This window comes from Vidua macroura, chromosome 22 (assembly GCF_024509145.1).
Source record: "Vidua macroura isolate BioBank_ID:100142 chromosome 22, ASM2450914v1, whole genome shotgun sequence".
In the NCBI taxonomy this organism is placed as follows: domain Eukaryota; kingdom Metazoa; phylum Chordata; class Aves; order Passeriformes; family Viduidae; genus Vidua; species Vidua macroura.
Genome location: NC_071592.1, coordinates 3,735,616 through 3,750,614, shown reverse-complemented (window position 1 = coordinate 3,750,614; position 14,999 = coordinate 3,735,616). Strand labels below are relative to the sequence as shown.

Genomic DNA, 14,999 nt, shown 5'->3' with positions numbered 1-14,999 from the left:
AGCTGCTTCAGTGTGTGGGTCTGGGCTTCACATGAGGGGATGCTGAGCTCTGTGCACAGAGCAGGGAGACAAAACAATTCCTGCTCCAGCTGGGCACCAAGGACAAATGATCCAAACCTCAGGCCCAGGAGCACAAACAGCGTGGGCTGGAGAGAGAAAAACAAGCAGGATGGGAGTGCATGGGCTAAAGCTGGAATGGGACAATGAACTGCAAGGTGCAAATGGAGCAGAGCTGATCCCAGTGAGAGCCCCCGGGAGCGCTCGTGCATTTTGGGACCATTTTGGTTCATTTGGGTGCAGCCCTGGCTGGGCTCTGGTGCTGCCCAAGGTGGATCCATGGAGGAGATCCTTTGAATAAATCCCTGCTTTATTCTGTAGCTCTGCCCAGCTCTGCTCTAGGCCAGCCTGCACAAGGCAACAAAACCCTTTTCCTGCACTGACCCCAGGGCAAGAAGTTGGGACATCAGAAGGGATAATTAATTACACAGCTTATTTTAGGGACACCCTAAAATTTTTAGGCACATCCTGAAATGTAAACACATTCACTTTCTGCAGCCCACAACGGGAATTCTTTGCATCTGCAGGGTCCAGAAAAGGCTTTCTGTAGTCACCACTCCATTCCCTCATGGGGAAGGAAGGGACAAGGCTGGAAGTAGCCCTGATGGAGTGGCCTTTCCCCACGTACCTTCATCGTGGGTGTCTGAGGAGTCACTGAGCTCTGTGGGAATGTCTTCGTTGTCATTGAAGTCCAGGGAGGGGGAGTTCACAGGGCCAATGATGTCAATCTTCTCTCCCATGATGTTGGCAATGCCAAGGTCTTTCTCCACAGGACTCTCTGCCACTGCCTCCTCCTCTTCTGGGAGCACTCCATCGAACTGCAGCAAGGACAGGGCACAACAAGGGCAAGATCAGCACCTGGAAATGGCCTTTATTTCAAAATACCTCACATCTGTGAGCCGATTTCTGAATATCTGGCCTTGACATATCTGGAAATTAAATAGAGAGAGGAGGACATTTGCCATACATTGTTTGTAAAACCTCCTCTCAAAAAATCAGTGTCCAAGCTCTGGACACCACCAGGATTTTCATTTAGACAAACACAATATTGTCCAATACTGGTTTTGCTCCTGAACAAGCTGAAAGAACCTGAGGCAATATCTAAACAAGGTCTGCTCTGCCATAATACCAGGAGGGTACACAGTGTTTTCCAGGGAATAACTGAAGGCAGGGAAGAAATTATAACCCTTTTATATTCAAAACTTTTCATCCAGAAGTATAGAAAGGAAACCGCTCTTGCTGCTGAGAGTCCCAGTGACAAAATCCCTGAGCAAGGACTGAAATCAGCAGCAGTGGAAGAGGAGTTGGAGGATGAACAAACCTCATACAACCCACAGGGTGCTGGATTTCAGGGGAAAAAAAAATCCTGCTGCCAGAAGAGGGAGAAAACTCACCGAGGCTGGGGCTTCACTGCTGCCTGTGGAGGTCAGGGTGCTGGCAGTGACAGATTTCTTTGGCAGCTGAGGGCTGGCTTCTGGCTTGGCCTCCATGCTGCTCTTGGAGGAGCTGTCGTTGACTTCATTCTCCTCCACGGGGATTTCTTCGCAGTAGCTGGGACGCCACAGAGAACACAGGTTTTTATGGTTACCCCTCTCACAACAGCTACAGCTGCACACACAGAGCAAGTGAGAATGTTTCTATGAGGTTTCCAGGCTGTCCAGAAGCAGGAATGGCTCAGTGCAGAAGAGAGCGAGCCCCAGTTTTTAGGGTGTTTATACAGGGACTGAAAAGCATCAGCATTTTCTGGCCATGCAACACTGCCTGGCCTTGTGACCAGTGGGGTGCTTTGGCATTTCTAGAATTGCTCAGCTGGCTCAGCAGGCATTTCAGTCCCTCCCAGTGGTGCCTTAAGTTTTAGCTTTTCTATTTTTCAGATTCTGTTTTAGTGTGTAGGTCTGGGCTTCACATGAGGGGATGCTGAGCTCTGTGCACAGAGCAGGGAGACAAAACAATTCCTGCTCCAGCTGGGCACCAAGGACAAATGATCCAAACCTCAGGCCCAGGGGCACAAACAGCGTGGGCTGGAGAGAGAAAAACAAGCAGGATGGGACTGCATGGGCTGGAGCTGGGATGGGACAATGAACTGCAAGGTGCAAATGGAGCAGAGCTGATCCCAGTGAGAGCCCCCGGGAGCGCTCGTGCATTTTGGGACCATTTTGGTTCATTTGGGTGCAGCCCTGGCTGGGCTCTGGTGCTGCCCAAGGTGGATCCATGGAGGAGATCCTTTGAATAAATCCCTGCTTTATTCTTTAGCTCTGCCCAGCTCTGCTCAAGGCCAGCCTGCACAAGGCACCACCAGCTTCCATGAGGAAATGCTCCACTTCCAGTTTTTTAGGCATCACACACTCCAGAGCCCCAACTTTGCCAGGTCCCAGATCTGTCAGCACAGGCAGCATTTGGGGCATGAGCACACCCTGCTGTGGCAGCAGCCCTCTGGCACAGAGAGCAGGCACAGACTTCCCCAGGCATTTTCCCAGGGAAGGCTGTGAGGAGATCAGAGAAAAGAATGAGAAACAATTCCTCTCCACTTGCTGCACCTGCTGTGGTGCACGTGTGGAATGTGTCGTGGGGAGTTGTTTACCAAAGGGTGATTTCTTAACTGGACACTGGATGGTGTTGGGATGGATTGACCAATTAGGTCAAAGCTGGATCGGACTGGCTGTAAGGGCTACTGAGTTTCTTAATAAATATAGAATAATATAATATAAAATGGTATTATAAAGCAATTATCAGGCTGCTCTGGAGCAGATTAGATTAGCAGATTAGATTCCTTCTAATCATGGAGTCAGTGCTAATTATTACCCAGCCGGGGGCCTGTGGTGACACCCTGCTCTCCTGGCAGAGGGCTCAGCCCCCCACACTCACCCCATGGTGTTGAAGTCATCGTCAGGAGGCACGTAGTCTTCATCATCGCTGGTCAGCCCCAGCTCGTTCCCGTAACACTGGTGGACAAAGTGCCAGAGCTCCTTCGGACACAGAGGCTGCAACGGGGGGACAGAAGGTCACATCTGTGCAGCCAAGGATACCAAAACCCACTGAAAAACGCAATTAGCACTGCCAGGAGCACAGGCCTTGCCCTGAAAGGAGAACTGAGATTCTCATACTTGAGGTGAGAGCCCTGCTCTGGGCTCTGCTCTGTGAAATTCCATTTTATGGACTTTGCTAATATTTAATTTTAGCACTTATTTTATTTATTTATTTATTTAATAGTTCTATATTTATATTTTTGTATAATTTTATATTTACATTTATATATGTATATGTAGATATGTGCAATATGTAAAATATTAGAAACACAATAACTATCATATTTATATAATTATAAATATGTCATATATATTTATATATTTATATGTTATATTTATATATAAAAATATAAATATATATCATATATTACTATATATTATGATATATTAATTATATATTATATATTATATACTATATGTTATATATTATATATTTTATATTTTATATATTATATATTATATATTATATATTATATGTTATATGTTATATGTTATATGTAATATGTTATACATATTTAGATATTTTATATATAAATATATTTATAGTGGTATTTGTATTAATATAAATATGTAATTTATATGTTTTATAGTGATATTTTAATGTTTTAAACATTAATTTCAAAATAATATATTCTCAATACATTTTATAAAAATGGATCATTTCATTATAAATATACTCAAATATAATAAATGTTATAAGACATAAATTAAATGTAATGGATTATGTATATAATTTTACACATTATATGTAGGATAAAATATATACATGTATATTATATACTATATATATATAATATATAATCATATATATGTTAAAATATAATTATATATAATATATGCCATTATATGCATATATATGGAAGCACTAAACTGCATTTCCCTCCACAGCTGCTCTTCCCACCTCTTCTGCTGTGCCTCTATTTAATGTCTGCAGCTCCACTAAACCCCAAGATTTATTTAAGAGTTTTTTTTTCCCTCTCCCCTTCAATTTTTGAAATTAAAGCTGCCTGAAGGATCCCAGCTGCAGGAAAAACTGTCTAAACCAGCAATGAATAAAAACATTTCCTGCTGCAGTTTGGAATCAAAAGGAGTTTGTGTCATCAGACACCCCTGTGAAAAGTAAAAGAAAAAAAAGTAAAAAAGAGAAAATTAATTATCCAGAGCATTGAAAAAAGCCCAGATTTTAGGGATGCAGGTCAGTGATCAGCACATGACTGTGACATGAGGCTCTGAAAAATGGGGCAGGAAAACTTGTGATTTAAAGATGTGGTACAGGGATGAAAGGGGATTTTTACCCCGAAGAAACTTATGACCAACGACAAAGATTTCTTGGTAATGAGGGGAAACAAACCCAGTGAACTTTTTCTGAGTTGCTGGCTTGAATTTCTTCCCACAGTAACTGCATGGGATAAGGCAGGAATTTTTTAATCTAGCTCCTCACAGCAGCAACAAAAGCATGGGAGGAAAAAAAGCCTCTGATGAGGAACTTTGATCCAGAGAAATCTTGACTGTTCCACCTCCTTCCCACACACATCAACTCACATCCACGTCTTATCAGGAAAACTGCACTCAGCTCTTTCTCTCTCCCCTTTTCCTGCCAGCCACGGATCCCACATTTGGAAAAAAGAGCTCTGGAAGTGCTTCCTGTGTTTATCACCCTCTGTCTCAGCTCCCATTTGCCCTGACCTTGAGAGCAAGGGCTCTGAATTTCCTTGGCTGCTCAGGTTACAAACACAGGCTGCCCAAGGCAAGGTGATCCTTTCTCCTCCTAAACCCTAGCCCAGTTTTTGGGACAGGGTATTCCGAGTGCCTCATTCCTCCAGCAGGGTCTGAATTCCAGCCAGGACACCCCGAAATGTTGGGAGCACTGTAACATCAGGGTTAGTGCTGCAGGAGGCCAGAAATCCCCTCCCCACTGTGGAACAGACACTCGGATCAAATCCAGGATTTACAGGGCCTCTGGCACAGCAGGAGCAGATTTATTAGATTTATTTTAAAATCTAAATTTTATAGATTTATTTTAAAATCCAGCCCTCACCCAGGGCACCCTGCACCCACAGCTGCTCTCCCTTGGATTTGGGATGCCCTGAGCACTCATTTTCCATCCTGTCTGGACCTCCACACTCCTGGAGCACTACTGAGAGCTCTGCCTGCACAGTGAGTTATTCCTGCTGCTTTTTGAACTGCTTGCTTGAGGGCTCCTCCACTGTGGAATTACAGACTTCCAAAAAAAAAAAAAAAATTCCCTCCTGAGACCCTGATTCCTCAGCAGAGGCAGAGTGGCACCTACTGTGTGTGATTTACCCCAGGAAATCGGTGATTTCCCCCAGAAAATTGGTGATTAACCCCAAAAAACAGGTGATTTACCCCAGAAAAGGGGTGATTAACACCAGAAAAAAAAAATCCCTGCAAAAAGAGGGAATTGCATCTGCAGCCATGAATCTGCTCTGCCTAAATACTTGTGTTTGCTGTCCCTGCTGCCCAAAGCCACCTGTGTTTGCTGCCCCTAGGTGTTTGTTCAGTCAGAAGTGATGCTCCTGCCCACATCCATCCCAGCCCAGCTCTGAGCTTTCTCTCTGTACCTTGTCAAGCAGAGCATTCTGCCAGAGTCTGAACATCATCATGTACGTCCTGTCTCGAGCCCCAAAGGAAGTAAAAAAGTGCTGGATGGGGAGAGAGGGAGAGAAAAGTCAGCTCAGAAAATGCCAAAAAACAGGAGAAGACCACACCAAGGCTGTTTGGGGTGACGCTCCAGCTGGAGTGAGCCGTGCATACAGCACAGAGTGGAGCTCATGGAGAGGCTCTCACCAGGGAGTGAGCACTGAAACAGCTCTGATAGAGACGTGCTGCTGCAAAACCTGGATATTTCACCTGGCCCCACACCCCCCATCTGAGCTCCAGCCTCAGCCCAGCTCAGCACAAGCCTTTTTCCCATTTTGGAAGAATCCCCCACACTCCCAAGTGCCCTGCCAGCCACACAGGGGTGGCCTCAGCCGTGTGGGATGTACCTTTTCAGTGTCAGTGCAAACTTGGATGGCATTGGGAATGAGCCGTGCTGTCTTCTCCTTGGTCATGGAGCAGATGTCCTTCAAGCGAACTGTCAGCTGCACCAGGCAGGGAAAAACACCAGGAAAGGCAGAAATTGATGAGAAAGAAAGCAGAAGATCCTTTCCTAAGCCACTGTGAGCACAGCCCCAGGGCCAGCAGCACAGGGAGAGCCTCACCAGTGTCTCCCAGGCAGGGAAAAACACCAGGAAAGGCAGAAATTGATGAGAAAGGCAGCAGAAGAGCCTTTCCAAAGGCACTGTGAGCACAGCCCCAGGGCCAGCAGCACAGGCAGAGCCTCACCAGTGTCTCCCAGCGGAAGATGTTGCTGTAGAAGCAGATCCAGTTCTCGGAGAGGTAGAGGCGGCCCTGCAGGAGAATGTCTCGCTGGAGAGCACATGAGTAATCTGTGGGAGGACAGCACGTGGTCAGTGAGGGGCAGAAAAGCCACAGATGCCACCGATGCCTTAAGATTTTTGTGTTTTTCAAATCCTGTGCTGCATTAGTGCATGACTCTATGCTCCATATAAAGTGTAGTTAACTCTTCACGTTTTAGTCAGACAAAATAATTCCTCTGGGCCTGAAACTCAAGGACACCCTACAGCCTCAGGCCTCAAAAGTATAAAGTGGAGTTTAGTTTATAAAGTGGAGTGGAGTTTATAAAGTGGAGTGAGTTTAGTTTACAAAGTATAAACTGGGGTTTAGTGGAGCAGCAGACATTAAATAGAGGCACAGCAGAAGAAAAAAGAATTGGGAAGGGAAGAAAACTGGGGGAATATGACTTCATTACCTGAAGCTGTAATTGGACAATTAACCCCTGATATGCAAATGGACCAAACTTATAATTGTCTGAAAAACTCGTGACCATTTTGGGTGCAGCCCCCTGGGGAGGCTTTGACTGCCCTTAATGTACCTCAAGGCCCTTCATTAAGTAGAACCACTTATGAAGAAATAGAACCAATATATGCTTTAAACTTTGTCTGGCCTCTGTTTCTAGGCAAGCCCAAAATAAGGCATCAGGAGAGCCTAAAGGTGAGGATGAGCATCAGGAGAAATCAACCCAGCAAGGCAAAGGCAGGGCCAGCAGGAGCTGAGCCCCAGCTGCTGCCTGTCCACTGGGCTGTTTCCTCCCAGGGCTTGTCACAGGCAATCTCTGTCCCTGACTGATGATCCTGCCTTATCAGCTGCTCACTCTGCAGCATCCCACGTGCTGTTTCCAGATTTCATCTGTCTCTTCCTTTCTGCCTCCCGCTGTCACTGTGCATTTCCCCCCCAGTTCCAGCAGTGTGGGGCACAGGAGGGGATCACCACTCATGTAAGGCACAGGAGCTGCGAGGTGAGGTTTGGGAAGGGCAGTCATGTGTGAGCAGGGATGTTGGGAAAAAGGGGAGGAAAAAGGGAGGAAAAGATCACAAAATCCCCCACCAAATGAGGAAAACCCATCAGAAAATGCAAAACCCATTGGAAATGGGGCTCTGCCTGTGCTCCAGGCTTGTCAGTGGCAATGTCTGGAGATGAAAGGAGTGAGGGATTTCTCTTTCCACAGGAACTGTGGGTCTGCTGGGAGATAAACCCAGCACTGAGAGATAAAATAAACAAAGGGAAGGATCCCATTGATGAATGGATGAAAAGAATGAGAGAGATTTGTCTTTCCAAACAAACTGTGAGTCTGCTGATAAAATTGGACACTGAGAGATGAAAGAAACAATGGGAAGAATCATAAATTCCATAGGAATTCCACTGATTAACAAAAAGAAAACACAAAAAAAAAAGGGGGGGGGTACACATTAGAAGGGTGTTTGTAGTAGGGAAGTCTGAACCTCTCAAGTACCTCAGCCACTGGGGAAGAGAAAGGGAAATGTGCTTGGGAAATTGGGATAAAAAGGAGGCTGCATCCCCTAAAAATTGGAGAGACCCCAAGGGAAATGCCCCATGGCCTCTCCCTTTATTGGAATAAAGTTACAGGACTCCTCTGTCTCGTTTTTGGTGTTAGTGGATGAATTTCTCTGCCAAGAACTAAAACCTGGCTGGATATGTGCTGCTCTCCTCCCCAAAGCTCCACAGGGGCTGCCCTTACCTGTCACTATTGGACATAAAATGAGCACACACAGAAGTTTGGTAAGTTTAAAAGAGAAAAAGACCCAGTTTTATTCAAACATTTGGTATTTATAGAATTCTAAAGGTGACCACGGATTGGAGGATGGAATTACCACTTCTCTAACTACACTTGTCTAAAGATCAATCATTTCTCTCCACCCACAGAGAGAGAAATATGTAAACTATTCTATGAATATGAGAATATGTAAATATGTGAATATGTGAATCTGTAAACTATTCACATGAAATTGTGTGGGAACTCTGACTCTCAGATATGTTAACATTATCAGAAGGTTAAAAAACGTTTTATGAGCACTTTAAAACTTTCAAAAGAACTATAAAAGAAAACTTAACACTTTTAAAAACCAGGGCTGCCCTTACCTACGATGAGGCGCTCCGTGTCCGGGAGCTGCTTGAAGAGCTTCCTGAAATCCTCGTTCCGCTGCTTGTACGTGGGGCTCAGCACCTGCAAACAAAAAGGGCTGGTGAGCAGAGGGGCAGCCAGGGCAGCTGGGACACCGAGTGGGGAAAACAGGGACACCTCGGGGACACCAGGAGAAGGGGGGGCAAAGCATTTAGGAGCTCCCAGCCCAGCCCAGCCATGGGAGGGTTTGGGCTTTAGGGCAGGGAGTGGGAGGAAGAGGAGAACCTGGCTTGGGAGAGCAAGTCCAGGCTGGAAAGGCTGCAGCAGAGAGGAATTCTCTCTGCCTGCACGCTGTCCAAGGTAGGATGTGTGCTCAGGCACCTGCCTAATGCCAGCCACCGTGCAGCTACCCCAGGAAATGGGGGATTCACCCCAGGAAATGAGGGATTTACCCCAGGAAATGGGGGATTCACCCCAGGAAATGAGGGATTTACCCCAGAAAATGGGGGATTCACCCCAGGAAATGAGGGATTTACCCCAGGAAATGAGGGATTTACCCCAGAAAATGGGGGATTCACCCCAGGAAATGAGGGATTTACCCCAGAAAATGGGGGATTCACCCCAGGAAATGAGGGATTTACCCCAGGAAATGAGGGATTTACCCCAGAAAATGGGGGATTTAGCACAGAAAACAAGTGATTCAGCACAGAAAATGGGGGATTCACCCTAGGAAATGGGGGATTCAGCACAGGAAACAAGTGATTCAGCACAGAAAATGGGGGATTTATCCCCGAAAATGGGGGATTCAGCACAGAAAATGGGGGATTTATCCCCAAAAATGGGGGATTCAGCACAGAAAATGGAGGATTCAGCACAGAAAACAAGTGATTCAGCACAGAAAATGGGGGATTTATCCCCGAAAATGGGGGATTCAGCACAGAAAATGGGGGATTTACCCCAGAAAATGGGGGATTCAGCACAGAAAAGGGATGATGTACCCCAGAAAATGGGGGATTTACCCCAGAAAAGGGGTGATTCAGCACAGAAAACAGGATTCAGTACAGAAAATAGATTTACCCCAGGAAACAGGGGATTCACCCCAGAAAACAGGATTTGGCAGAGAAAATGGGGGATTTACCCCAGGAAACAGGTGGTTCAGCCCAGAAAATGAGGGATTCACCCTAGAAAATGGGGGGTTTGCCCCACAAAATGGGTTGTTTGGCCCTGCCAGAGGAGCTTGAGCAACCACTGTCACCGAGAGCTCAGGATTCCCCTGCCCACCCCTCTCCCCAGCGAGACCACTTCACTTCTCAAAAGACTTCTCAGTTCTCAAAATCCTCCAAAAAGGTTCTCCCAGGGCCTGAACCGTGTCCTGCCCTTGTTTTGTGCCCTGGCCTCAGGGAACTCGGGGCTGGAGGGACATCAGGCTCCTCTCTGGGGTTTGTGGTGACAGCCCACACCTCCACACCCTGTGCCAGCTGCTCCCCACAGCCACAACTCCTTCTGCAGGCTTCAGAAGAGAGGCAGCTGCAAATCCACGTCTGCCAGAGAATCTGCAATGTTCTTTCTCCCACAAATGCAGAGAAGAAGCCACCTGGGGTACAACATTTTCCCTCTTTATCCAACAATCCAGAGGCACTGATCTCCTAGGGCAGAAATGTGGGAGTGTTCCAGCAAGGGCCCCAAAAATCTGAGATTAGAAAAGGCAGTTTCTGCTTAAGAATGGTGGTGGAGCCACAGGGGTGGGAGGAATACAGAGTTTATTTAGAATCAGCCTCACAGCGCTGCCAAAAGCTGTCAGATCACAGCAGATTTGATGTTGGTTGTCAAATCACAGACAACCCCTCGCCCCCAAAAGCATTCCCTGTTCCTCACAGCAGCTTAGTGGACTAGAAACAGAATATTCCAACACTTGCTCCAGCCCCCTGGGCCCAGAGGAAGGGATCTCACTCTGAGTAAAACCTGCCAACCAGCTGATGACAGAAATATGAATTGTACTTACCAAACTCCCAGCCTGAACATCTGGAAAAGATCTTGGTCTGAGATGGGCTCCAGCAAGAGCCCAAGCCCAAGATTTCCAGGAACAAGCAGACAGGATGGGGACGGAGTGGGGAAAAGGGATTATAATCCCTGCAGGGCTGAGCCTTGGGCTCAGCCCTAAAGCCTGTCCTACCAGAGGCTCTGCTCAGCCCCGGCAGCTCTGCCAGGGTGCAAACAGGTCAGTTTAGAGACACTCACAGCTGGGATTTCATCAGGTCCAGGGCTGGCATTTCCTCGAGAGAAGTTCACAAGTCCCTCTGGGTCCCACTGCAGCCATGGCAGATCTTGATCCAGGAAAAGATCCCAGAGGGAGCCACACTCCAGCAGGGAATCCATCTCCTTCCCTCGGCCCTGCACAGCTCCCCAGCTCCACTCCTGACTGCTCTTCCTGCTCCCACTGCTCCCTGTTTATGTCCAAAGGCGAGAGGGGTGCAGCTTGGCAGGAGTTTGGGTGAGTTTAGGTGCCTTCCCCTGCTTTCCTGCCCACATCCAGCTCGTCCGAGGCAGCCCCGAGGATCTCAGCGAGGATTTGCCCTCCAGAGGACTTTTCCCAGAGAGGCTCATCGGGGTGACTGTGCTGCCGGGCACCCTCTGTGCTCTCCTGCTGCAGCCTCAGCAGCTTCTTGCTGTGGGCATCCCCTGCAGGAGCCCTGGCAGGTGAGAGCAGGGCAACACAAGCTCCCAAATGTCCAGATCTGAGCCCAAACAGCTCCGGCCGCCGGCCCCGCTGCGACACACGCGGCTCCCAGGACCCGGCAGGAGGCAAACAGCTCCGAGCTCAGCTGTCCCCTCTTTGGGAGCACAAAATCAGCGATTCTGCCTGCTCAGGCTCTCCCCTGCAGTCCCCCTCTGCTCTCAAAGGCAGGCTCAGTCTCTGTGTTTCTCATGGAAGGGGCGGGCGGGGAAGATCCCAAAATGACTCGCACATGCTTGGAGTCACTGGAGCTGGGGAACTCTGGCGGCCAATGCCCTGCAGTAACCCAGCCCTGCCTCCCAGCAGATGTTTCCTGTCATGGAAAGTTGCTGCACAGAGTGTGCTGGGGAGGCTGAGGGGAGCCTGGGACTTGGGCTCCTGTCCCACTCCCTGCAATCCCCAGCGCCGACTTTGCTCTCCCAAACACAGGTGGGCTCCTATTGATCTGCCCACGCTGACTGGGACAGCAAATATTTCTGATATTGTAGTATTTAGGAATACCTGAAAGAGACAATTGGCTGGTGAGGGGCTGGGAACACAAACCCTGTGAGGAACGGCTGAGGGAGCTGGGGGTGCTCAGCCTGGAGAAAAGGAGACTCAGGGGTGACCTCAGCACTCTCTAAACTCCCTGAAAGGTGGCTGTGCTCAGCTGGGGCTGGGCTCTTTCTCCAGGAACTGACAGAACCAGAGGACACAGCCTTAAGCTGCACCAAGGGAAATACAGGTTGGATATCAGGAAAAGGTTTTTTACAGAAAGGGTGATAAAGTTCTGGAATGTTCTACCCGGGGAGGTGGTGCAGTCACCATCCCTGGGTGTGTTTAACAAAGCCTGGATGTGGCACTGGGTGCCAGGGTTGAGTTGAGGTGCTGGGGCTGGGTTGGACTCGATGATCCTGGAGGTCTCTTCCAACCTGGTCATTTTGTGATTCTGTGTCTTTTCACTGCTCAGGTCAGTTAAAGGAAGAAGAAAAATATTCAGGCATGTGATTGATAAAAATAAAGGCTGTGGCTGGGAGGAACCAGCCATGGGAGGCCCACAGAGGCAGAAATCTGAGGGGCTGCACCACTCCTGGGTGCATCTCTGAGCCCACTCTTCTCCCCCAAAAAACAGGATTCTCTAGGATTCATTCATTAGTCAGGTCACTTTGCAAATGAAGGGCTGAATGAACTCCCTGCAGGTCCAGGGGATTGCCTGGGGTGCTGGCACTCCCTGTGCCCCTCTGCCCTGCGTCCCAGCCTCTCTGCTCCCTGCCCAGGTGCAGAAGTGCCCGGGCAAGTGCCCACAGCAGGGCACCAGATCTGCTCAGCTGCGAGCAAACTCTGAAATAAACCCCTCACTCTTCCAGAACTGAGCACACAGATCTCAAAAAGCACCAAGCAGCCAACCCAGCCCCTGCAGAGGCTCTGCTCTGCTCCAGGCCAGGGCAGCAGTTTGCCCATTGACAAGATCTGTCTGCTCAGCTGCACCCCAAAATCATTGGGGCACAGAGGTGTCTCCATTCAGCACTGCAGCAGTCTGCACCCCAAGATGAGGGATTGATCTAAAAAAAAAACCATTCTGTAGCCTGTGAAAGACAAAGAATTGGCATTACAGCCACCTGCACTGCTTTACTGAATGGCCCTCTTGGCTGGAAACTCCAAATGGGATTGAATTAAAAAAAAACAAACACCCAGGCACCTGTGCTTGCCGAGGTGGTGCCAGCAGTGATGGGAAGAGCTGACCTGGAGCTGGAGGCAGCAAACATTAACTCCACTGCAAACACGGGGACGGGACAGGATGGCACTGCCAAGGTGAGGGAGCAGCTCCCTGGGGAAATGGGGACACAGGAGTCACTCCCCGTGGTGGCATCTCCCTGTGGTGACATCCCCGTTCCACACAAACAAATCCTCCACGGGAAACTTCCAGCAAACACTGCTGGGGGAAGGGACAGGACAGAGAACACAAAACCTGAGGAATGCTGAGTCTTGGAGAGCACAGAAAACAGGGAGCAGAGATGGCACGAGGCACAGAGGAGAGGGGGAAGGAAAAGCTCGTCCAGTTTTCATGACTGATGGGCTTCTGTGATTTACACTGCCTCTGGGAAACTACTGGAATAAACAGAACACGTTTCCTGCTTGTGTGGGAGGGTTTAGACCCCACTGACAGCAGGCCTGGTGTGAAAAAACAGCAAAGAAAGTGGCCACCTGTCCAACAGCACCTCCTCTAAACCCACTCTGGTTGCTCAGATTTTTCCATCTTTTTCCTTTTTCTCCTTTTAAAAGTGAATGAAAAGCAGAGAAAGGCGCTTCAAAGTAATCACTGGGATCTGGGCTGGAAAATGGGTCTGAGTTCATCACACAGGCTTGCACTAAATGTTTACTGCTAATTTAGTGCCTCTACAACCCAGCAACTGGTAATCCACACGCTGAAAGTCATGGAAAACCTGACAGGGTGAAAAGTACTTGAAAGGCAGGGAGTTAAACACTGCTCCAGAAATAATCTGATGAAATGGTTACTGGGAGTTAAAAGATGATTGTGCTGATTTACAGAGAAAAGGGGAAAATGTGACAGGATGAGAAGCACCTGAAAGGCAGGGAGCTAAACATCGCTCCAGAAATAATTTGATGAAGTTATTACTGGGAGTTAACCATTATGAAATGGTTACTGGGAGTTAAAAGATGGTTGTGCTGATTTACAGAGAAAAGGGCTCTTCAACACCTTGCTCACTCATCAGGCCTGGGTTTTTGCATCAAACTCATTCCCTTGATTGCTGCTGCTGAGGGAGGCTCACCTGCCACCCCTGGAAAGGTGTTCCTGATGCTCTCCCCAAAATGAGGCACAATTCCCCTCTGCCTTTATAGGGAACGTTTTACTCTTTCAGCAGCTGAGTTTCCCCTCCTCTGTGGCATCCAAGAGCAGACACAGCACTCTGAGACCAGCCAGGGCTGATTTCTCATCAGTCTTGTGATGTCTGGGTATTCTTCAGAAGCTCGAGAGCTGCTCAGAGTCCCCCACAAAGGCCCTTTGCAGCATCACAATCCACGACAGATCCTCAGCCAGCTCCTCCTGCACACGCTTCCCCTGCATTTCCCCAGAGGAAAACTCTGGCCTCTCCCCTTTACCTGCCTCCCCACTGGCATTTTGGGTTTATTTCTGAGACTCTGAGCTCCTGCCAGGCTGAGGGCTGCCCTGTGTGCACAAATTTGTTGGCAGAGCTGCAGGAGCAGGGCTCCTGTGCCACTCCCTGCAATCCTCAGTGCAGACTTTGCTCTCCCAAACACAGGTGGGAAGGACTGGGCTCCTATTGACCTGCTCACACTGACTGGGACAGCAAATATTTCTGATTTGCTAATATTTAGGAACAGCTGAAAGAGACAATTGGTGTCTTTTCACTGCTCAGGTCAGTTAAAGGAAGAAGAAAAATATTCAGGTGTGTGATAGATAAAAATAAAGGAATACAGAGCAAGGCAGACCTTGGGATGTAAATGCTGAAGTGAAAACATCATGGATTTAAATCTCACCTCTTCCCTGGTGCCAACTGTGTTTTCTCTAACTTTTCAAGTTCATCTTACTCATTCTCTTTTCCAGAGCATCCTCTGGATTCTCCTGATGCCTGGTGCTGAATTTAAGAAGCAAGCCTTGCTGCAGAGCAGCAGAAATGCTGCAGAACAATGAGACACACGCCCCAATTTGGGA

At 48.2% G+C, this 14,999-nt stretch overlaps 1 protein-coding gene across 2 annotated transcripts in view; it reads right to left on the bottom strand.

Moving 5' to 3' along the window:
- The window catches only part of GRAMD1B (GRAM domain containing 1B), a 50,447-nt gene that overhangs the window by 16,672 nt on the left and 18,776 nt on the right, over nucleotides 1-14,999 (bottom strand). The window contains exons 1-8 of one of the 2 annotated variants that reach the window (XM_053996819.1): nucleotides 10,828-11,084; nucleotides 8,607-8,691; nucleotides 6,432-6,535; nucleotides 6,092-6,187; nucleotides 5,666-5,746; nucleotides 2,923-3,038; nucleotides 1,452-1,608; nucleotides 686-875 (exon numbers count right to left, since the gene is read on the bottom strand). In XM_053996819.1, the coding sequence (XP_053852794.1) occupies nucleotides 686-875; nucleotides 1,452-1,608; nucleotides 2,923-3,038; nucleotides 5,666-5,746; nucleotides 6,092-6,187; nucleotides 6,432-6,535; nucleotides 8,607-8,691; nucleotides 10,828-10,965 (967 nt within the window). In that variant the 5' untranslated portion in view covers nucleotides 10,966-11,084. Of the gene's footprint in view, nucleotides 1-685; nucleotides 876-1,451; nucleotides 1,609-2,922; nucleotides 3,039-5,665; nucleotides 5,747-6,091; nucleotides 6,188-6,431; nucleotides 6,536-8,606; nucleotides 8,692-10,827; nucleotides 11,085-14,999 lie in introns of those variants that run through there. The other variant, XM_053996818.1, reaches the window with a different exon arrangement.